General features: G+C 49.9%; 1 protein-coding gene across 1 annotated transcript in view; it reads right to left on the reverse strand.

Annotated features, from left to right (window-relative positions):
* The window catches only part of PRKDC (protein kinase, DNA-activated, catalytic subunit), a 3362625-nt gene that overhangs the window by 654235 nt on the left and 2684133 nt on the right, over positions 1 to 24257 (reverse strand). The window contains exon 71 of the mRNA XM_069621025.1: positions 21819 to 22009. Coding sequence (XP_069477126.1) covers positions 21819 to 22009 — 191 coding nt within the window. The remainder of the gene's footprint in view (positions 1 to 21818; positions 22010 to 24257) is intronic.

Raw genomic sequence — 24257 nt, forward strand, 5'->3', positions numbered from 1 at the left:
AGGGAAATACCAGGGATGTGAAAACACTTCCGACAACCAGAATATGAAAGTACTCGACAAAGACGTTAAAAAATAATAATGAAAATTGCAGAAATAAAGGTGGTAGATAGTACAAGTTACTTACCTGCAACTCTTGTTCTTCAGCTTGAGTCTTGCATGGATGAATTCCCTGTCGACAGGTTGGTAATCCTCAGGAAAAAGAAAGCAGTTTCGCTTTAAACTGAAACTGCTCGTCTCCTCTACAGTCTACCAGTGTCACTTTGGGTCATACTGCCCCCAACCAATGACACTCGTTCTCCTAAGCTCCACCCCAGGTGGCCATCTTCGGATATGGTAGCGCACATAAAGTGGCATTAAGAACCAAGAAGAGCCAGAGAGGGGAAGGAGGGAGAGTTTGCAGGTGAATCCATGCAAGACCCATGCTGGAGAAGAATTACAGCTAAGTAACTTGTACCTTCTCCAGCATTGGGTCTTCCATGGATTCACATGCTAATGAATACGATTACATAGCAGTACTTATACATAACTACAGAAGGTGGCAAGGCTCATTGAAGCAATCCACTTAACCCTGGAACAGACTCACCTCAAACAAAAAGGTTGCGTAGAACTGCTCGGCCGACCAGGTACTCCTCTCTGGAATCTCTGTCGACACAGTCGAATTTCGTGACGGTTTGGGTAGACTTCCACATAGCAGCCCTGCAGATTTCAAGCAGGGGGACACCAGAGAGAAACGCTGTCATTGCTGTGATGGCTCTGGTTGAGTGGGCTCTCGACTGGCCTGGAAGCAGTCTATTGGCTAGACAGTGGCAATGCATGATACAGCTGGAGAGCCACCTGGAGATGGAAGCCTTAGGCAGGATCCAAAGTTGACGAAGAGCTGAGAGCTTAGACAGGACCACATTAAGTTCCCAAGCCAGGCAAGGGGCTTTCCCCGGAGGGGAAGTCCAGAAGAGACCCTGGAGGAACTCCTTAACGAGCTTGTGCGACCACAGGGAGAGCGTGCCCGGAGCTGTGTGTACTGGGATATGGCAGCCAGGTGGATCTTGATGGATGCATGGGCAAGACCAACTTTGACCAGCAAGATAAGGTATGGGAGGAGCTGCAGTGCAGTTACATGCAGCAACGCGATCTTCTGCGCCTGGCACCACACTATGAAGTGCTTCCACTTGTTCCTGTAGCACGTTACTGTAGAGGGAGCCCTGGCTTACTGAATAGTGCCCAAATTCTAGAGCTGCAGGAGTCGGGCCGTGAGGCGCAGTGACGCAAGTTTGTGGTGCAGGATTGATCCTCCTTCTCTGGAGAGGTGTAGAAATGTAGGCAGTTGAATTGCTTGGACTGACAGATGGAGAAGGTCCAAGTACCAGATCTGCCTCGGCCACACCAGTGCGATGAGTGGCAACGTCTGAGTGTGTTGATCACAAGTAGCAGTATCAGAATCGGAGGGAAGGTGTACAGGAAGAGCCCATTCTAGGAGAACAAGAAGGCATTCCCCAGACTCCTCAGCTGAGAGTATCTTCCAGCAAACTTCTAACACTTGGAGTTGGCAGCTGTCGCGAAGAGGTCGATCTGAGGAAGACCTCACTCACTGAAGAGGTGTGACACTTGAGCTTGCTGAAGCTACCACTCTTGGCAGGACCGCAGCTCCCTGCTAAGAGGGTCTGCAAAGGTGTTTTTTTGAAAATTCTTTTTATTGGCATTTTGAAATACAACACAGCATCCGATAAGACATATTGTAAAAACATATGAGTAGCTTTTGCTGGAGCAACCCCCCTCCCCTGCTCCCCCGATCCCTTACCCACCCCGCCACCCTTGGGATCACACAACCAGGTTTCCAGTAACTGGATTCCCAGGATGCAAAATTTCTGCAGACAGTATGACACCCTGTAATAGCCCCGTAAGAAGGCCAGCATCATTTTGCGTCCTGCTGTGAACTTAGATTGGTTGCCTTGCAGAGAACATGTGAACCATTACAACGAAACAAAGTTCAGACTTTGGTTAGCCAGTCATGTTCATGAGGGGGTCTTTGTCTTTCCATTTCTGTGCAATGACAAGCAAGGCCGTCAGGTTAAGAACAACATACGCTTTCCGCCCATACTTTGGCCATTCTCTCTCATCTTTTCCCCCTATTCAGAGGAGGCTTTCTTTAGAGCCCCTGGAGCATTGGTCCCCGAACAATAGCTGTGTGTGACCATTGACCTGTCCCCAGTTGAAGACAACTCCACCATGTGTGTATCCAGCGCCCTACTCCCCCACAACCCCTCCAGCAATTTCGGGAAGCTGAGGGGTATATCTGCTGCAAACGTGCCAGAGTGTAGTGCCACCAAGTCATGATTTTGTACCAGAACTCGCTAATCTGTATGGCCTGCGCCAGTTTAGGTATATATTTCCTTAAGTTTTCCCACTCTTTCTCCAGTATGGGTTCAGCAAGGGAATCTTCCCACTTGCCCAGATATTTCAGTGTTGGGCCTGTCTCTTTCATCAGCAGCAATCCATAAAAGTTGGAGATGGTATTTATCCCCTGCGTTTACCATCAGAAATTTCTCGAAGGGGGTAAGTGGCCTAGCGGCAGCTGCCATATTGACCGGTGCCATCAACCAATGTTGAAGCTGATAATTTGGCAGCCTGTCACCCTCTGTCAGCCCAAGCTCTGTCTTACATTGAACAAAGTTCTTGATCTGCCCCCCTCAGCAATGGTTGATAGTTGGCCTGGTATAGCCCCTGCAGCATCAGCATTATGGTGACCCCCAATAGCTTAATGCCCGCTTGCACCCAGCGGAAGTGTGTCATCTGATTAACCCGCTGGAGCTCCTCACCTTCTAGGGAAAGGCTCAGTATTTCAGATTTCAACACATTGACCTAAAGGCCTGCCACCTTACCAAAGGCCTTGATTTCGCTAAGGACCCCCGAGAGAATCTCCTCTGCGAGGGTGAGGAGCATATCGTCCGCATATGCCATAACCGTATGTTCTTCCGTACCGAAGAGGATCCCACGAATTGACAGGTTCTTCCGTAGCTTGATCAGAAAGGGCTCGAGGTGTACAATAACGGCGAGAGGGGGCATCCCTGCTTGGTGTGCCTCTGCAGCGAGATAGGCTGTGAGATACTGCCATTAATCAAAAGGCAGGCAACAGGGCGGCAATAGTTTGCCCGAACCTTGTTCAGGAATTCGGGCCCAAAACCCATCTTCCCCATGGTGTTGAACAAGAAGGACCATTCTACACGGTCGAAACCTTTTTCAGCATCTAGCGACAGCAGAATAGCCGGGTCCCTCTTTCTCGAGGTTTTTTCGATAATGTAGCATGTCTTTCGAACATTGTCATGCATCTGCCTGTGCTGAATAAACCCGGCTTCGTCAGGATGTATGAGTTTGGGTAGGAGGGTCTCCAGTCCATTGGCTAGTATCTTGGTATAGATCTTCGCCTCCACGTTTATAAGGGCAATGGGTCTATATGATCCGCATAGAGTGGGATCTTTGGCCAGTTTAGGAAAAAGGATCACCTTGGCTTCTTCCATCGCCTGAGTTATGGTACCACTATCCCCAAAGGTGTTGAACAATCGAGTGAGCTTGGGCGCGAGGATACGATTCAATGTTTTGTAAAAAATGGTCCGAGAAATCCATCCAGGCCCGGGGGCCTTGTTTAAGAGAAGATTCCTGATAACATGCAGTGCCTCCCCCATCGTAATATCCGCTTCCAATCCTTCCCTCTCTCCCAGGGATAGCTGAGGCAGCGGCACTGAGTTCAAATATGCCATAAGTGTGGAGTGTACCGGATTGTCGGTCCTATATAGCGCTGGGAAAAAAATCAACAAATTGTTCCATATTTTCCTGAGTAGTGTTTATCCTAACCCCTTGGGGGGAGGGGGATCACCCCCTTTATCATCTGCACAGCCTGCCTCTGTTTAAGTTTTCTGGCCAAGAGTCTCTATTTCTGCTTTAATGAGAGTAGATCCCTTTATGCCTTTTGCAGCTGGAGGAGATCCAGTTCCCCTCTTGCAGCCCGATAAGCCTTCTGCAGTTTATGGCAATAGTTGGAACTCATTAACAGCAAGATAACTTGCATTGCCCTTTCTAATTCCATCTCTAGGGCCCACAGCCATTTCAACCACTGAGCTCGGAGAGCTATCAATTTCCCCTTAAGTGTTGCATTAAAGACGCCCAACAGAATGTTCTCGGATACATCTGGGGGGAGTTTGTAGCGAAATAGGTCTGGATTTTATTTGCCACTTCTTCTCGCGTAGATCGGGTCCCCTAGAAGCTCCTTAGGGGACCTTGAGCTCCATAGCCCCCTCCGGTATTGATGAAGATTTAGTGCGAGTGTGATAGGGGAATGGTTGGCGAGTGCAATAGTGTGCAGGCCAACCTGAGAAATCTTTCCTAAGAGTATAGTTGATGCCCAGATGTAATCTATACGGTAGAAGGAACGGTGAACATGGGTGTGAGGTGGAAGCAGTCGCGGCAGCCCTGGGCCCCGGGGAAAAGGAGGGGGTGGCGGAAGGGGCCAGCCAAGTGCTGATGCTGGCCTTTCAGAAAAAAGAAAACAGGACAAGGACTACAGATCCCAGAATGCCCCACGGAATACCACATCAGGTAGGGGGCACACTGATGGGAAAAGAAAGGAAAATAAGGCAAGGGAAAACCGAGTTTCCTTATCATATTAGATCAGCCCGAACAGAAACAAAGTACAGGGTTAACCCACAGCGGGATGAGCAGGGAGGAGGTGGGGAATCAGGCTCAGGTGTGGGAAAACTGTTGCTGGGAACACCAGGGGCTGATTACGGGGGGGAGGAACGGGGCAAGGGTTAAATGCAACTCCAAGGGACTCAGAAGGGGTCTTATCTTGCAGGTGGGCGCCGCACCCGAATGGAGTGAGACCAGCGGAGAATACGAGTGGGCTTACTAGGAAGAAGAGGAAAGTCCAGAGAGTGACGCCGTACCCGGTCCGAGGCCCAAGACATCATTCTGGTGGGGGGAAAACGACAATCGGAGGAGAAGTATTCAGAGGAGTGAAGTGTGGTCAATTGCTAATTCTCTCATTTTCGTTTCCCCGGACGGCGGACAGGTTTGAAGGGAGAAAGCCTGTACACGGCGGGGTGTTGTAAGAGACTATTTTGGGAACTATAACACATATAGCTTGCAGTGCGAGTAAATCAAGGCACAGCGCCAGTGTATGCGAGTTGAAAGGAACCATCTTCAGTTGGTTGTCTTTAATGACCTGTGACCAGAGTTGTGAAAATAAACAAATGTGAATGAAAATCCTTGCTGTCTCGAGCTGACTACTTCACAGTGGTGGCAACAATGGGATTAAAGAGGAACGCAAATTACCCAACAGCATGGAAGCCGTGTTAAAATCATTGGCTGAAGGCCAACAGCAGATCTAGCAGTTAGTGCAAGTTCAAGGGCATCAAGCGCAGGCGGACCGGCAGGCCCTACAACAGGCTCTGCAAGTACAAACAGCAACTCAAGAACAGGGCCAGAGAAGCATTGAGGATTCTGGGTGAATCAGTGGCGGCACAACGGTCACATCCGGCCATTCCACCCACCGTACGTCAAAAATACCAGGCGGGGTTGTCCCCAGTTATTTCTTTGTAAACTTTGAAAGAGTAGCCCGAGCAGCACAATGGCCACAGGACAGATGGGCTTTCTTTTTGGTGCCCCTGGTTACTGGAGTCATGCAGGGCGCATATCAGGCGGCCTATACCACAGGGGACACCCCAAATGCGGACATCTAGAAGTCAGTGTTGGAAAGACTGGAGATGGAGGAGGAGTCCTATAGGCTCCAGTTTCGAGAAATTAGACTAAAACCCGGCAAGAGTCCCAGACAACTTTTCTACCGCATCCAAGATTTAGAGGAGAAATGGCTACAAACCAACACAGCCACGATTGGACAGATTAAGGAAAAAGTAGTGATGGAACAATTCATTGACGCCCTTCCTAGTCCCATACAAAGGTGGGTAAGGCAACATCACCACCTTACTCTGTCTGAAGCCATAGATGTGGCCACCGCCTATCAAAAAGCCGGAACACCTCGCATCTTAATGGCCATACCAGTGAAACTCCCATCATGCGCAGCAATTACCGGGAAGCAACCCAGGAACCACGAAACAGACCGGATCCTAAACCCACCAACGGAACCAGCATACTCAAGGGACAGGATGTAAAAGGGTACCCTACGAAAGACATTGTGTTGGGGATACAGGGACACGAGATACCAGTTAAAGTAGCCATTATCCCTACCCTCCCAGCCCCGGTACCAATAGGGACAGACATTCCGGAATTCGACAAATGGTTAAAGGAAGCACCTTTTTCCAAAACAGAGATCGCGATACCGGCCAGAAGGGTGAAAACCACCATAAGCCAGAGAAGGCATATGGAAAGGAACAGACGAAAAGGAATGGACATTGCCCCCATAGACTGGCGAGTGGGGGACCATCTCCCCTCGTTCCGGACCAAAACCGTATTGGATGAAACCCTAAAAAAGGGCAGGGAGCAAGCACAAGCAATGAGTGGGACCCCAGGTAACACGCCGTACTTCAAGGAGAATCAAGGGCTGATATATAGTGTGACCCGAGGCTCGGACGACCAAGAGAGGGAGCAATGGCTGGTTCCCCAGTCATACCAAAAAACTTTGATTCAACTAGTACATGATCACACAACAGGGGGCCATTTAGCAGAAAACATGACGGTGAAAAGGGGGTTACAGAATTTTTACTGGCCTGGAGTGTACGCGGAAATATCCAGATATTGTCGAGAGTGAGCCATATGTCAAACAACGAGTCCTCACATACCGGCTCGAGCACCTCTTCAAAGAATGCCCCTGATTAAGGAACCCTTGCAGAGAAGAGGAATGGACATTGTAGGGCCACTGTAGCCCACCAGTAGAGGGTTCTGGTTCCTCTTAGTGATTGTGGACTATGTCATTCGGTATCCCGAAGCTTTCCCTTTAAGAAGAATTTCAGCAAGACAGGTATGCAATGTGCTCATACCGTTCTTTGCTCGAGTTGGAATTCCCATGGAGATGGTGACAGACCAGGGGAGTAACTTCATGTCGGTGGTTATGAAGGTGGTGTGTAAATCCTTAGGAATTCAACACTTGAAAACCTCAGTGTACCATCCCCAAACGGATAGGTTGGTGGAACGATATAATAAAACTATTAAACAGATGATAATTAGAGCCACCAGCCCCACAGGGTTGGGATGGAATCGGGTTTTACCTTGGGTGTTGACGGTACTAAGGGATAACCCGCAATCCTCAACCGGATACTCTCCTTTTGAATTGTTGTTTGGAAGACAGCCTAAATCCATACTGGGATTAATAAAAGACACCTGGGAACAACAGGAGGAAACCTCACTCACAGACTATGTTAATGAACTACGAGAACATCTAGGTAAGCAGAGACTATGCTCAAGAAAACCTGGGGAGGGCCCAAGAAAGACAAGAAAAGTATTATGATCAAGGGTGCCGACCTCGATCTTTGAGAGAAGGGGAGAATGTGCTGGTTTTACTGCCTACCCACACGAACAAAATGTTGGCTCAGTGGAAGGGGCCTATCAAATAACCAAAATTCTGGGACTAGTAAACTATGAGGTGGAACAACCCGACCGGAAAATAGATCTCAGAATGACCACATTAACTTCCTCAAATTGTGGAAAGAAGGAACACCAGGCGTATTATGCGCAACACTCTCAGATATGTCAGTCTCTGAACAAATGGTCCCTAATAACCGCAGTATCCTTGAAGATGTGGAAATGGGGGAACAGTTGAGTGAGACCCAAAAGACCGAATTATTGGACACCTTGAAGCAAGTGGCTGAGATTTTTTCAGGAATATCAGGACAAACCCATATGGCAACCCATTCAATACCCACGGAAGAAGGGAAAATTGTACGTCTCAGGCCTTACAGAATTCCGGAGTCAAAACGTGGGGAGATAGCCAAAGAAATAGATAACATGCTTAAATTGGTAACCATTGTGCCATCTAAAAGCGCATGGTGTTCGTCCGTGGTCCTAGTACCTAAATCTGATGGTACTACCAGGTTCTGTATGGATTTTAAGCAGTTGAACGCCATATCCCAATATGAAGCCTACCCAATGCCCAGAATTGATGAACTGATTGAAAAGCTGGGTTCGGCCTCATTCCTGAGCACCATGCATTTAACCAAAGGGTATTGGCAGATCCCCCCCAAACAAGCAGACCAAGAGAAAACCGCTTTTTCGACACCTGAAGGCTTGTTTCAGTTCACTGTCTTACCCTTTGGGTTGCATGAGGCACCTGCTACATTCCAAGCATTAAAGGATAAAATCCTGAGACCGCATGAAGAATATGCTGCGGCTTACTTGGACGACATAGTAATCTTCAGCCAGACATGGAACGAACACCTAGCACATCTGACCCAAGTGACAAGCATTAAAAGCGGCTGGTCTACACATTAACCCCAAAAAGTCTAAACCGGCAGCATACACAACCAAATATCTGGGGTATGCAGTTGGGGAGGTGTGATAACCCCACTCCTGGACAAGATTCAAGCCCTACAGAAGCTGCGGCCTCCTGAAACCAGAAAAGAAATACGAGCCTTCCTGGGATATGTGGGGTATTACAGGAGATTCTTACCACACTTCTCTACCATAGCGGCACCCCTTATGGGTGCGCTAAAAACGAACCGTCCCATGCATATCTCCACGGAAGCAGTGCAAGCTTTTCATACATTGATCCAGATGATTTCCACAAAACCTGTTCTCCATTGTCCTGACTTCTATTTGCAGGCAGATGCCTCGGGATGTGGTTTAGGAGCGGTGCTGTCCCAGGGTACGGAGCAAAACCTTTGCCCGATAGCCTTCATCAGTAGGAAATTACTTCCACACAAGATTCCAAACTCAACGCTAAAGAAGGAATGCCTGGCCATAAAGTGCGCTGTGGAGTCTCTCCGGTATTACTTACTGGGAAGACTATTTTTACAGATCATGCACCCCTGAAATGGTTGGCTACCCAAAAAGACTCACACCATAGAGTCCTGTGATGGGTTTTGACGCTACAGCCTTACCAGTTTGTGACTGTTCATAAGCCTGGAAAATATCAGATGGTGGCTGATTACTTGTCACGTGCCATGGACCTGGCCGAACGGCATGGGTCCTTGGGGGAGTATGTGAGGTGGAAGCAGTGGCGTTAGCCCTGGGCCCCGGGGAAAAGGAGGGGGTGGCGGAAGGGGCCAGCCAAGTGCCGATGCTGGCCTTTCAGGAAGAAGAAAACAAGACAAGGACTACAGATCCCAGAATGCCCCACGGAATACCACATCAGGGAGGGGACACACTGATGGGAAAAGAAAGGAAAATAAGGAAAGGGAAAACCGGGTTTCCTTATCGTATTAGATCAGCCCGAATAGAAACAAAGTACAGGGTTAACCCACAGCGGGATGAGCAGGGAGGAGGTGGGGAATCAGGCTCAGGTGTGGGAAAACCGTTGCTGGGAACTCCAAGGGCTGATTACGGGGGAGGAGCGGGGCAAGGGTTAAAATCAACTCCAAGGGACTCAGAAGGGGTCTTATCTTGCAGGAGCCACGGTTGGCGGTAGGCGCCGCACCCGAATGGAGTCAGACCAGCGGAGAATACGAGTGGGCTTACTAGGAAGAAGAGGAAAGTCCAGAGAGTGACGCCGTACCCGGTCCGAGGCCCAAGACATCATTCCGATAGGGGGAAAACGGCAACCGGAGGAGAAGTATTCCGAGGAGTGAAGTGTGGTCAATTGCTAATTCTCTCATTTTCGTTTCCCCGGACAGGTTTGAAGGGAGAAAGCCTGTACACGCTGGGGTGTTGTAAGAGACTATTTTGGGAACTATAAACACATATAGCTTAAATCAAGGCACAGCGCCAGTGTATGCGAGGTGAAAGGAACCGTCTTCTGTTGGTTGTCTTTAATGACCTGTGACCAGAGTTGTGAAAATAAACAAATGTGAATGGAAACCCTTGTTGTCTGACTACTTAACAATGGGAAAAGAAGGTGTAACCCACGTTTGTTCCCCGATGTGACCTCCAGACAACCTTCAACATTATGCGTGTCATTGTTGAGTGCAAATCCTGCGTCAGTGGGGCCTGGCTGTATACACTGCTATTACTCCTATGACTCTGAGGGTCCCAGGCCATGTTAAAATTGCCCATTACCAGGAGCTCCCTGTTAGGGAGGATTTTCATTTATGTGCTAATTCTCTTCAACCTTAGAGACCCCCCGCTCTTTGCAGGACCATACGTATCTGCTTTTTGCATGATGACACACATCACATTCAATACAATGTCACTGAGAAATCCTTTGGATTTGTCATAAGGTTTAAATACCTTTTCTTGGGTGAACTACCGTTCCCAAGAACAGTAAAGTGAAATTGACTTACCTTTTCTCTTTGTAGGTACAGCACACCCCACTTGATGTGGAGTGCTGGGGGGGGTTACCCAGTAGCCCCTTTCCTACTGTCTCATGTAACCTTTTTATGTTACCCTCAGTACTTTTAAGTGGCTGGTGGCAGTGGTTTACTTTTTCCTACCATTGTGCTTTTCTACCGCAGGCTGAACCCTCAGCTGCAGTACAGCACCTATGGGGGACCATTTTGTCAAAATGGCCTCTGTCTTCTTTTTTCGCCATTTTTTATTTGTGAATTCTTTCTTGGCTTTTACTCTGTGCATTGAGACAGGTTTGGGCCCTTTGTTTTTCTTGCTTCAGCCCCGATGCCCACCTCTGGCTCCAGGGTGTCTGTAAGGACAGGATGTGAGGAAGGGTCCCGAAACTCCCCTGTCCTTTGTGTCTAGGAATGTGCCTGAATGAACCTAGTCCTGACAGCCACTCTGCTGTGTGATTGACAGCCTAGGCTGTGCATGAAATGAGAGAAACCTGCTTAAAAGGCAAGGGTTTTGGGACTACAGGCAGAGTCGACCACTGGAAGAACATCCGAAGAAGAACCGTGAACAAAGCTTGCTGCAAACTCCTGGACCTTTCAATTTCTCGGTGAAGCCCTGCTGCTGTGCTGAACTCCTTTTTCATCTTGACAGATAAGCTCTGGACGGAACGACTTCTCCCCTTGGATTAGTGGGACCAACCAACCCCGAGACGTACTCCACTGGACCACTATCCCCAACTTGCTGTGCTTCTCTGTTGCTGCGAGAGCCTAATGCATGGGGTCGAGTGTGTATCGTCGAGTGCAACATCTGCCGCAGAACAAATCCAGCTAGAAGCTCCAGGAGCCTCCTAAGGACCCTCCAGATCCAGAGTCCCCTCACCAGAGTGCAGGACCGAGGGAGTGAAGGAAGTCCAACCGGTGTCCGAGATCTGCATCAGTGCTGTTTGCTAAGCGCTGAAACCGCGAAGTGCCACTGAACTGAAAAGAGCCCGTAGCTGCCGACGACCTTCCCGAGTACTGCTGCAGGAGCCCTCCAGACATCCTCCCCTCTTGTTACAAACGACTGAGGCTCAGGAACCAGGGTCTGCATCGTTGTAGCAAGACTGAATCCAGCTGTACCGCTCTTCTTCTAATCAGAGGTACTGTTTAGGCTTGGGGTACTTGCCTTATTGCCTTTAGCCGCGCTTTTATCAGTGGGGAATTGCATTGGCTTACCTTTTTCGAGTTGATTTCAACTCCCTTCTTACAAGTTTAACAGATTGTGACCCTACAAAAGACTTTTCTGAACTCTCTAGCTTTGTGCAAGACTTTTATCCAAGAAGGGCATGAGATCCATAGACTGTACCAATGACTTTGGCTGTCCTGGTTCCCTAAAGGCACTCTACTTAATCCATAGACTGTGTACCATTGACTTTGGTATTGCTTCTCCCCCCATAGGTTGTGGCTCGTTAAACACGGTTACTGGGTAAGGCTTATCTAGACTTCATTGGAGGACTCAGTTGTCCTCACATATTCTGAGAATCTGTTCTAACCTTTTTGCTTCCCTGAACATTTCCTTTCTGCAACTCGGAATCGGCAAAGTATGCTAGTGTAATATATAAATGCAAATACTATGCTTGTGATTGAAGTCACCTCCGGGTGTAGGAGAAGTGTATGAAGCATATCCAAAGATTATTCACTGGCTTAATTGATTCTGAAAAGTAATTTCAAAGTTTATTCGCATTGTTACAATCTTTTGCCTTTTTAAAGTATGCCTATTTAAAACTGACGTTAAATAAATAACTGTTTATAACTGAAACCTTGAGTGCAAGTTTTACTTGGCTACTTGTATTTACGGATTTCAATTGTACAGCTGTACAGCTCACATTTACCCTTCTTGAGATAGGCCTGGCTGCTCAGTCACACAACCAATTTGTGTAGTACAGACCTATACCAAAAGGTGGATTACCTAATACCAAGCAGATAAATCTTGTGCAGTCTCAAGTGTGACTGCACCAATTCTTACCTAACACTCCCGAATTGTTCTAAGTCAGCAAAGACTGCTCTTAAGAAACTGTCTTGGGAAGAGTTTGGGGCATATATAGAAACAGTGAGGGTCGTATCGTTCAGGCGAATGGTTAGGAATAAAAATCTCCCTTCCCTGTCTGCTTTCGTGTCCACAATCTGCATCGATAATCCCTGCAGAAAGGCTATCAGGACACCTGCCACTTTGCTCCTAACGTTTGCTTGGGCTATCAATGGGTAGTGCTGCAGGCTCAATCTATGCTTGTATGAGTGCCTAATGTGCGTTTCCTGTAAGGCTAATATGTCTAGGCGATGGTGTGTTAGGAACTTCTCTAATTTCTTCCTTTTCACTGGGGTGTCATTTCTGTATGTTAAGTGTGAGCACCTTTACTGTGGTTTGCATATAAGAAGAGTCCCAGGTTGGTGCCCCATGATCTGGTTTCGAACAAAGTTTTCACCCCGACAGTGGCCCCTCCCCTCTGCTATCCCACCACACCCTACCCCGTAACTCCCCCAACAACTGAACAATACCCAATCCCTCCAGTCCCCAAATCTATCCCTCCAAAATCCCCACCCCCCATGCCTGAAGAGAGCCAAAGTACGTATGTGGTCCTCGGGCCCAACCCCGACGGGTCCAACCCTGACGGGTCCAACCCCGACGGGTCCCGCTCGCAAAACAGCCAGGGTTAACTTCTGAGGCATCATAAGCCCCTAGAGTGATTCCAAGAAAAGACGTCCTAGAGGGTCTAACCCCCTTGGGCCCAAAGTCTAAAGTTGCAGTGTCGTGGAAGCTGGACAAGACAAAGTGCAGCTGGCCGAGTTGCCCGCATGTATCCTCAGACGATCGCCTTGTGTCGGTTTACCCCTTAAATGATCCCCTTGCGTGGGTGTGCCCGGTTCCGCCGTGGTGGGGACTATTCTCAAGATTTAGGCTGTTGCATCGGCATTGGGCCTTCTTTAGCTCTTGGAGCGCCGTCTTCAATGTGTAGCAGTTACATCCCCTCCTCCTTAGTAATTTTTCTGTGCTGCCGGCCCACCCACAGGAACAGAAGGCCAAAAGGGAAAGTGAATGTATTCCTGACCCGCTTGGCTTGCAGGAATTTTACCACAGGCTCCATTTCCTTTCGTTTCTGGAGGGTTGCCTGTGCCAGATCTTGGTATAGCTGAATAACAGTACCATTATAGGAGCACGCAGAATAACTTCCTTTTGTGGGAATCTGGCTAATGCCACCAATACGTCTCTCAGGCAGGCACCCGGTTCCTGCCACCTAGGCCCTGTCTGGTGCACTCTAGCAGAATGTCTGCTGGATCACCATCTCATATCAGATCAGTAAAGAAGTGAATAACCCCTTCCTTCAGTTCGGCGTTTCCGATTGATTACGGGAGGTTCCGAACGTGAACGTTTGATCTACGCTATCGATTTTCAAGGTCTTCACTCAGTATCACCACATTATGAGAGATCCTAGCTAAGTCCTCTAAAACCTCATCTGTCCTGCAGTGGTCTTCAGCCACTTCCTGGAGGTCTCTCTCCGTCGAATCCATGTGCTCCCCCAAAGCTGAGACCTCCTTCCTCAGATCTGTGAGCAACTGCCTGACTTCCCCATGAACTCCTGGAACCGCTTTTGGAATGTAACAGAGAGTTTGTCTTGAAACTCCAGGACGCATGCCTCGATGTCAGCTTTAGAGGCAGCCATTGTGCATAGGAGGGGGGTGGAGGGGGGAACGCTGGCTTCTGCCTCCTGTCTGTCCTTCCCGAGTGTCCTGTGAGGAGAGGTAATTGCCTGGGGATCTACTATTCTTTCCGTGCAAGAATACAGAATATCTGGGTACCTACTGCGGAAAGGTCCGGAGTCCCAGGGGCTCAACCCTGCCCGTGAGAGGTGCACAGTGTTGCCTGTCCGATATCCCTGTTGTCTCTGTGAGAGTCTGCCTCGCACCAGCGGCCGCTGGGTACGGCCCAGTTCAGGACATGCTGGGTTTTGTAGGGCATCAGCCCGACTGCGACTCCACCGGTATCCCTATCCTTTTCCCTGTGGCCGGAGAGGTATGTGCATGCCACAGATCTTCCTGCCTGCAGGATTCCATCACTGAGGATGCCTCTCTGCTCCTCTGTTGAGCCCGCTCTGACGGGGCAAAATGTAGGGGCCGGGAGATTCCCGCTCGCTCGTCCGGCATAGGTGGACTCAACGCTGCGCTGGTCTCACCCAAGGCTCTCTTGTTTGCAACTGGCTCCTCCTCACCACGATGCTGGTCGCCGCATGCAAATGTGGTGGCCGATTGCTCCGGGGCGTCCTAGCCGGGCCCCGCTGCCACCACACCACTTCCCAGAGTTTGCTCTGGGGTGCTCTACCAGTGCTGATCTGCTGCTCAGGTGCACTCAAGGGACTCTGGTTTGGCACCTGACACGAAGGCTCCTACGAGCTCAGGGGGTGCCGTCTCCACTGCATCTATCTGCAACACTCGCTAGTTCGAGCTACAAGGCCCAGCCTAATATTGTAGGCCCAGAGGGGGACAGAGCTTGCCATGCTCAGACCCTCACCTCAAGGCCGACATCTTAAAATGCTGGTGTTCTTGACACCTGCCAGGTGAAAGTGGGCAAGGAATATGCCTTGAAAAATGGCCCAACGTCATAGGGACTGCACTTCCAAGGAGAAAGCGGGGGTGCGTGTCCCGCCCTGTTTCCTAATGTAAAACATGGTGCATTGTGATGGCGCTGTCCGTGGCGATCAGCACCACCTTCCCCCGTAGCTGAGGCTGGAACGACCTGAGGGCCCAGAAAACTGCCTGTAATTCCAGGACGTTTATGTGTAAGCCCTTTTCCTCCAGAGCCTCTGGCTTGAGCATGTCCTGTGTGGGCTCCCAAACCCTCCAGATAGGAATCGGTAGTGACTGTAGCCTGGTACGGAAGGATCTGGAAGGGAGCTCATTGAGTGAGATGTGGTCGAACTGACTACTATTGAAGGGCTCGACGGAATGCCCGGTTGAGGGCGATTTTGTCTGTCCATGAGCCAGTGAACTGCTACCACCTGGCATACAGAAATTCCTGGCGGTGTCGCATTTGGAGCCTGATGGATGCAGGAAGACATCATCCCCAGCAGAGATTTTACCAACCGGATTGTTGCAACGAGTGCTGTCGACAGTGACTGGTCCTTTACTAGGATGGCCTTCACACTCTCTTCCGAGGGAATCGCCTGGCACACTACTGTGTTGAGCCAGGCACCCAGACCTTTGGATAGTTTATCGAGAATCCCAGTAAGTCAGAAGTCGGATGTGCTGTGTGCTGCGTTGGCAGTGCGTGGGAGCGCATCAGATGAGCCAATCATCCTGGTAAGGCTAGACGTGGATTCCCTTGCAGCGTAGATGCGCTGCTACCGAGCCACAGAATTTGGTAAATACGTTAGTTTCGATTTCAGGCCGAAGGTAAGGGCCTTGAATTGGTAATGCCACCCCTACACGTCAAAACACAGGAACATCTGGTGATTGCAATTAATGGGGATGTGAAAGTATGCGTCCTCCAGGTCGAGAGTTGCCAGAAAATCCCCTTCCTCCAGTTGGTCGAGAATGTGCTACAACATAACCATCCTGAACTTTTGGGATTTTAGGAACTTGTTGGGGCGTTGCAAGTCTAGGATTGGTCGCCACCCTCCTGCATTTTTCCGTCACCAGAAAGTATCTGGAGTATACTCCGGAGCCCCAGAGGTGCTGTGGTACTAGCTCTATTGCCCCTTTGCGTAGCATAGCCTGAACCTCCTGCAACAGCTTGGCAATGTGGAGTTCTTGTCGTGGGACAGGCGGAATATGGGGGCACCAGTCTTGAAATTCTAAAGGCTGTCCTTGTTGAAGAACATCCAGCACCCATCTGTCTGTGGAGATCTTTCGCCACTGATCGACAAAGTTTGATAGTCTGCCTCCCATTGGGGTGCGAAAGTTGGAGTGCAAGTAATGGGCCAGTTCAGGCCTGCTTGGGCATCTGCGTCCTGTATGGGGGGTAACAATGACACTGGGTGCCACTAGCGTAGGCCTGAGAGTGACCCCTGTAAGCCTCCTGGGTGGTGGAGCGGGAAGGCTGATGATAGGGGTTGGTGTACTGCTTGGATGATCTGGAGACTCTCCCCTTTGGGGAACGAAAGGACGATTATATAGGTTGCAGGGCCCCCAAAAAGATTGCCGTCTCTGTGTTGGCCTTGATAGCCTGGAGGGTGTCATCTCCCTCCTTCCCAAACAGGTTGTCCCCATCGAACAGCATGTCAATGACCTTGGTTTTCATGTCCGTGTAGAAATTAGTGGCCTTTAGCCTGCCTCAGTGTCGGAGGGCCACACCATTCCCATCTGGCGGAAGCCTGAGTCTGCTATGTCAAGCGCGACAGTGACACAATTTACTTGATGAATAAGCACCTTACAAATGCACAATAAATAAAATAATATGGCGTAGTCCGAAGCTACTTCTCCAAGTGCAGGATGGGCCCCAGCTTGTACCACAGCTCCCTGTCACACCATGGCAGGATAGCAAGAGAGTTTGCGGCCTTGATGGTGGAGGCTGCTGTGGAAATGATGTGTTTGCCAGCAGCATCAAGCTTCTTGCATTCCTGGTCTGGAAACACTATGGAAGAATAAGAGGGGTTGGATGAGTTCTTCCTGAACCACTGAGTTTGGTAAAGCCTGAGACTTAAGGCACCTGGGAACTGAATCTGGAACCCTGTATTTCTTATCCAGCCAGTCAAGCTTGGCATGCGTGGTATTGGGAGCCTTCATGACTGCCAAACCCTCCATCCATATGTTGTTCAACAAAGGGACAGATACGATAGTCTTCTTATCGGATTCCCACCGCTGAAAAAGGAATCCCTCCTTCTCTTTTGGCACCAGGTTGAAGAGCTTGGCAGCTCTCGACATCATGGAGTGAAAGAAGCCAATTTCGTCTGGGGGAGAGGACCTGGAGGACTCAACATCCGGGGGTTACCCATCCACGGGAACATAATCGTCAAACTCATCTGTGTGAGTGCTGGTGTTGTCGGTACCCTGTGCCAGTGTGGACTGACTCTTCTGCCACAGGGGGCAGGGCCAACATCACTGGTCGAGGGGCTACAGGTGCCTTATGCTGCATTGTCAACTGATGCCGAGGAGGCCTTGAGGGACTCTTGGCTGCACCAGGCACAGTGGCAGCCGCTGCTATATCTCTGCCACAACGTATACAGGGTGGTTAGGATGTCCAGTGACTTGTCCCTTGGTGCAAGAACAATAAGAACCGAGCTTGAGCCTGTTGGGGTGTGGGGGTGAAATGGCCAGGAAGGCCTACTGGTTGGTGAGCACCAGTGAGGCATAGGTAGAATGGGGGTCAAGTTCCTCATTGTCCCCTTCCTCATCTGAATAAATATCTTCTGGCTGGTCCTCCTCAGTACTGGTGTAGATGGTTTGGGGCCTTCTGGAGGATGCCAAGGGAGCCAGGGCAGAGAGAGGCATAGCTTTGGTGGGCCTGGGGGGCCTGGAGGGCCTGGGGAGAAACTCCAGAGTCAGAGGCATGTCACTCACCGGGTGAGAGCCCTTTGGAAAAGAAGCTAAGACAGGAGCCTGAAGATCCAGAATAGGAGCGGTTGTCAACGGGATCATCGTCGGGACCATTGACATGTGTCTGAGGTAGAGATACCCTGGGCGTGGTGACCATTGACGATGTAGAGCACGGTCATTGACGAACTTGTTGTCGATGATTAGATACTTGTTTTGGACTTTGTCGACAGAGTGCTCGTTGATGGGGCAACAGTCCTGGTGGATGAAGTGTCATTGACGGTGCCCCTGTTGACCATGGAGCGCTGACGACGGAGTCAGGGATGGGTCCTTAGAAGATGTGCTCTTCGGCAATCTGTGCTTAGATAGCATCATTGATTTCCTCGCAGAATGAGGTAACCCACCAGCCGGTAGGCTAGCCGTCGACTGAGCCGGTGACTGAGCCCTTAACCGACCCTTTCCAGAGTGTGGTCCCGGAGCCGTGGAGACCGTTGACAAGGCTGCTGATGGAGCGTGGGATTTCAGATTCTTTTGATCTTCGCAGAGGAAGTATCCTTAAAGGACCTCGACCTCTTCTTACCTGAGGGAGTACCTGCTGGTCCTAGAAGAGGCATGACCGCGTTGGAGGCCGCATCAGAGGCCTTCCCTTCCTCGATACAAGCCACTAACCTCCAGTGGCGATCCTTCTTGGCCCGCCTTAATGCCAGTAGGAATAAGATCCTTTTCATTGGGACCCCAGATCCCGCCCTTTCCCCCCTCCCTCCCTCTGCCGTCCTCTATGGGTTCCCTCTTGTCACCCTTTTGTGAGACAAAAAACCTTGGTGTCATCTTTGATTCCTCTCTCTCTTCACATTGTGGACCTTGCCAAGAAGGCCCACTATCTACTGCACCTCCTCAGAGGTATTCTCCCTTTCCTCACCTTCCCCCAGAAATTCAATGTCTCCAGAGCTCTGGTCCTCTCTAGGCTGGACTACTGTAACAGCCTCCTCCTCATCCTCCCTTGGTCCCGCTCAACTAATCCAGAATAGGACTGCAAGACTTATTCTTGGCCTCAAGCCCAGGGGCTGCATCTCTCAGCCCTAATTTCTCTCCACTGGCTCCCGGTTGCTGCTAGGATGATCAAATTCAAGACTGTCTGCATCATCCACAAGGATTTCTGGGGCCTGGGACCCAGCTTCATCCAAATCTCTCTCCCTAAATACCTCCCTGCTAGAGCCCTTTCGGTCTGCTAGCTCCAACTCTCTGCGAATCATACGCTTCTCTAGGCAAAGAGTGGGGGGTTGATGTGTCACCCCCGCAGGAGCCTCCCTCTGGAATGGTCTCCCTGCCTTGCTCAGGCTTGAGCCGGGTCTCCTTAAGTTCCAGAAGTTCCTCAAGACACTTCTTTTCTCCTCCACCTTCACTCTCACCCCCCCGCCCCCACTGCTAACACGTTCTTCTGCCTCAGTGACTGGCTGCCTGGTTCCCTCCGAGTACTACAGGGCTCCAGATCCCCCGCTCAGTCCACTTCCCCCTTCCCTTCACTTACCTGCATTCCCTGGCACTTGCCCACTGGCCTCCCTTAGGACTTGCACTTCGCCCCTTCACCCTTCTCACCTTAGCACTTCATTTTTGCGCAGACCGGCACTTCCCCCTGACCATCCTCTCTTGCTCTTCTTGTTTTGCATTTGTATGATCCATATGTCACAAGGCCTAGTAGGATCGTTATTGTATCTTTCTCCCTTGCCCCAACCCCTTTGTCTTGCGACGCCTTGATACAACCACTAGTTGTATAGGCACCTTATAAATAGCCAATAAATAAATGCATTTGACGAAAACTATTGGCTGATGGAGCATCCATTTGCATCGTGGTCGGGGTGAAGACAATAAAGGCACTTGAGTTGTCGGTCCGCAATTAAAATGTTGTTCAGGCTGCAGTTTTCACATGCCCTGAACAGGCTTTTCTTAGTGGCATCAGACATGATTGAGGTGTTTTCCCAATCATTGGCCTGTTAGCGCCACAGGTTGAGAATCCGATGGTGTATTGAAGATCTTCGCTGGCAACAGGTTGTCGCAGAGTGATGGTTAACGAATAACAGATGGAAGATGTCTTTGCAAAAACTGAAAAAAACTGGAAAAAACCTGCAAATTTCAAGGAGCGAAGCACGAGGACTCCCAACCCTAGAAACATCCTCCACATTTGAAGATGGCCACCAGGGGTGGAGATTACTAGGATGCATGTAATTGGCTGGTGGCAGTATGACTGTTGCGCTCACCTGGTCTCTGCGGAGGCGTTGGGGCACGGTTGCATCCCTCCCTGAACTTGAATCACTCCCTTCAGGCCTCTCCCTCATTAGAAAATCTGTGAGTGGTGGTACATGATGATACTGCTCCTGCGTGGAGATAAGAGTGTGTGAGTGCGCCAATCTGTGATTGTTGTACCTTGCGAAGCCTTCACCCCAAAGTACGGTTTCTGTGAGCATACGCCGGCCCATAAAGCTCACCTGTGAATTATGGAAGATAAGCTCTCCGTCTGCTACTTCTGACAGGGGCGTGTCGAATGGGATCTAGTTCCTTCACTGATCCCTGGTAAGTATTAGTCCAGTCCAGCTGTGACTATGCTTCTCCTTATGATTGGTAAGTCTTTCTTAAGCTCTTTTGATGCTGTTTGTTCTGTTTAATGTCTTTATATGTTGCTCCTATTTATGCCTGCAATAATGTCTCTTCCGTTTTCTTCCCTGGATGGATGCTAACGCAATGTTCGACAGCAGGTAAGTGATGGTTTAAGGAAAAGCGTGAAGTATGGCGAAGTCTTCTGTTTTTCCTTGCAGGCGCTGCTGTCGACGATCGAGCGTGTCTTGCTGCGGTGCCAAAATGAAGATTTCTGCGTTCCGGAAAGTGTAAAGATGATACTTGGTTCGCCGAAGAGATGTACAGGTAAGAACAGCTTCCCCCAGTTATTAAGTATACTGGCAGGAAGCAGGATGTCCAGGAAGCAGGATCTTCAAAGGTAAGTCTGACCTCAGGCGACGGTGAGCGTTACGCTGCTTGCAAGTGCAGAATAACGCTAAGCGTCTGTCTTGAGGATCGGGGCAGCTTATGTAGCTGAGATCGTGCGCACGCCCATTAGGGCCGGTTTACCAGCCACACCCTGCCACTCCTAGAGAGTGAGCACGTGCAAAGGCAATCCATTAGCAGCCACACCCAAGAATACACTTGGGGATGCTCAATGGATGGACTGTTCAAGGTTAATGCATCCTGCTTAATGGATGGAATGTTCAAGGTTAATGCGTCTGAAGTGCTATGTCCATAATAATAGCTTTTTGGTGTTAAATGGATGTTCTTGTTTACTTTTGTTCATGAGCCTGGTGCCAAAGGCGCCAGGACATTGTCCACCCAGATCTCCTGTGCATGCGACCCCTGTATACCTGTGCCCCTGACTTCATGACCATGACTCAAAAGACACTGATAGGCTATAGAGGAGATGAGCAGTGTCACTTTAAAGCAAAACTGCTTCCTTTTTACTGAGGATTCCCAGCCTGTTGATGGGGAATATACATGCAAGACCCCGTGCTGAAGAACTGTGAATAAAGACGAGAATTCCCCGACACTTGAATGTGCAGTAAAAAATGGGAATGGACTCTCTGCTTATTGGCTGGGCAGCAGGCAATATGACCCCAAATGACTAAAAGAACACTAAAGTGATTGCAGTTTCAAATTTCATTGTAAACTGCCCTAATGTTAGGGAGGATTCTGTGCCTGATGACGGGAAATATTCAAACAGCATGTGAATCTATGAAAGAGCCAATGCAGTAAAGCCACTTGTTATGTCTGACTATCTTTGAGAATCCTATGTAAGCATCTATGCCAACACATCAGTTTTGACCAATTGTCCACCCAACAACACACAAAAAGATGCCCTCTGCTGCTCATGCTAGCTGATAATTTGCACACACTTACGGCATCTGAAGTTTCAGAGGAGGCTTCTGAGATATCCAAGACTCTTCTAGCTCTAACTTCATCCATTTCCTTGAGGCAGTCAGGATCCGAGCAGAGAGTATTGCCCATGATGCTATATGTGGTACCGAGGAGTAAGTTATGGTTCCTGGAGTGACGGATGTTTTGACTCAGACATTCATTGTTGCTTTCTTCTGTAAGAAACAGATGGAAAAAACATGTTTTACTGCGCATTGATGTTTTATTATTTTACCCTAAAAACATGGTTCTGTCGACTTTGAATGGCCACTTCTTCAGGAACCTGGACACACTGCTACAATCAAGGTATGAAGAGGAATAGATGGGTTACACATTTGGCTATTCTTTCAGTACTTCAGTCTTGCAAGGTCATGTGGGATAGGACAATAAGGAAAAGGTTAAGTAGGCAGTTACACTGCAATGCTCATACTGCTATTGAAGACTCAACATGTGCAGTGTGTAGGTATGAATTAATTACTTTTAACTGTAATTTGCTGAGCTTAACATTCCATCTGGCTTCCACAATCATGGGAAAAGGACAAAAGGAAAAACCGAACATGTTAACTATAACAAACATAATCCATAGTTAGTAGAATCAAGGCCAGTTTGTCACAGGTGTTTCGATGCACTAGCTGTTAAAAGGGACCATGAAGATGTAGGAACATATGACCTGCCTTACTGGTAGCATCCCAGTGTGAGAGCAGATTGTTTTAAATAAATACAAAACAGAGGGGTGCGCTGTTGCGCACGACCAAGATGGCCGCCTGATGTGAGAGCTCCGACAAGACAGAAATCCGAACTACATTTGAATCCTGTTTCGGAGTCCCCAGCGGATAGTGGAGTCGAGCAGAGGGTGCACCTTGACCCAGTCCACACCCGATCGAAATCCTGAGAGCGACGGGCTAAAACTCACGGAGATATCGGCGTTGGCGTGGTGAGCGGGAGAAGGCCCGGGAGTTGGTCGCAGAGGACATCCGCCTGGTCTACGCCCCGCGCCGCTGACGCTCTAGCCTGAGAGACATAGAGAGGTGGGACTCCTGTGCCGCGGTCGCGGTGTCGGGCCCGTGGACACTGCGGAGCGACTGGAGTGACCCCCCCCAGGGCCCCGTACGCGTGGCTGTGCAAGCGTTGCTGGCTCGTGGGCCCTGCTCCGGACCGGAAACGAGGTTTTGACCGGGTGTGCCCAGTGGAACCCTGCCTTCGCAGTTACTGAGACCATCCTGTTGGGCGAGAGCTGGAGCTTCCTGCCGCGGCATGGCGGGTGCTGGAAAGTGGGCCATCGTGGGACGGCGTGATATCCTCTCCTCCCCAACCGAGGAATCGACTGCATTTTTTGGCCGGCAGCCGGGGCGCGCCACACGTGCTACATTCCCTGCAAGTTGGCGGTACGGTGCAGCTCTTTTCTACGCGTGAGGGGTAGAATTAGCAAACTACCGCTGATACCTGACCGTTGATGGCTCCATGAAACACTACTGTTGCGATACCCAGGCCTGAGCGAACCCGCTTGACAAACAATATCCTACGCGGCACAGGCGGCCTGCCTCCGTGGTAAAGTCACACAGATTCCGCTGCCCCCGTCGGGTTGTGGTGGGATACCGGCAGGTGTGGCGAACATGGGCAACACTACGAAACAGGATAAGGCGACTCAAGGGGCAACTGGGAAAAAGAAAGGTCCGATGGATTCGTACACCAGTAGCCAGGCAGCTGGCCACGAGCCGGATCCGTCGACGGCGTAAACGGCGGAGCCTGGCGTGGAGGGCGGCGACAGGGTTGATCGCCTTACCACGATAATGCAGAATGGCTTCCTATCCCTGAATGTGAAACTAGACGACATTGTCAACACTATACGAGCACTGAAAACCAGAGTTGACAAAGAGAGCCTTAGAATCACTGAGGCCGAAGACAGAATTGGTACAAGCGAAGACACTATTGCGCGACACGATCGCGACATAGCGCAGCTCAAGGCGGGCATGACCACACTGCAGAGTAAGTGCGAAGACCTAGAATCCAGATCCCAAAGGAACAATATTCGGATTGTGGGAGTTCCTGAAAAGTTCGGGAAAGGCGCTATGGAACAGCAAGTGGAAAACCTACTTAAGACTCTTTTTGGAACAGAATCCTTTGCAAGCCAATTCCTGGCTGAGCGAGCGCATCGCACTCTGGCCCCCGCGCCGAAGCCTGGAGCCCCGCCGCGTACTATCAGCGCCAGACTGCTGAATAGCAGGGACATAGAGGCAATACTTAGGAAGGCCAGAGAAATTGGGACACTACAATATGAGGAGAACCGCATACATGTCTATCCGAACTTTGCTGCGGGAGTACAGGCCAGCAGGAGATCATATGAGCTGGTCAAACGGCTACTGAGGGCGCGTCAGGTCCCGTATGCGCTGATATTCCCGGCTAAAATGCGAATCCAGTATGGAG

Source organism: Ambystoma mexicanum, chromosome 5q (assembly GCF_040938575.1).
Source record: "Ambystoma mexicanum isolate Mex_15411 chromosome 5q, UKY_AmexF1_1, whole genome shotgun sequence".
NCBI lineage: Eukaryota > Metazoa > Chordata > Amphibia > Caudata > Ambystomatidae > Ambystoma > Ambystoma mexicanum.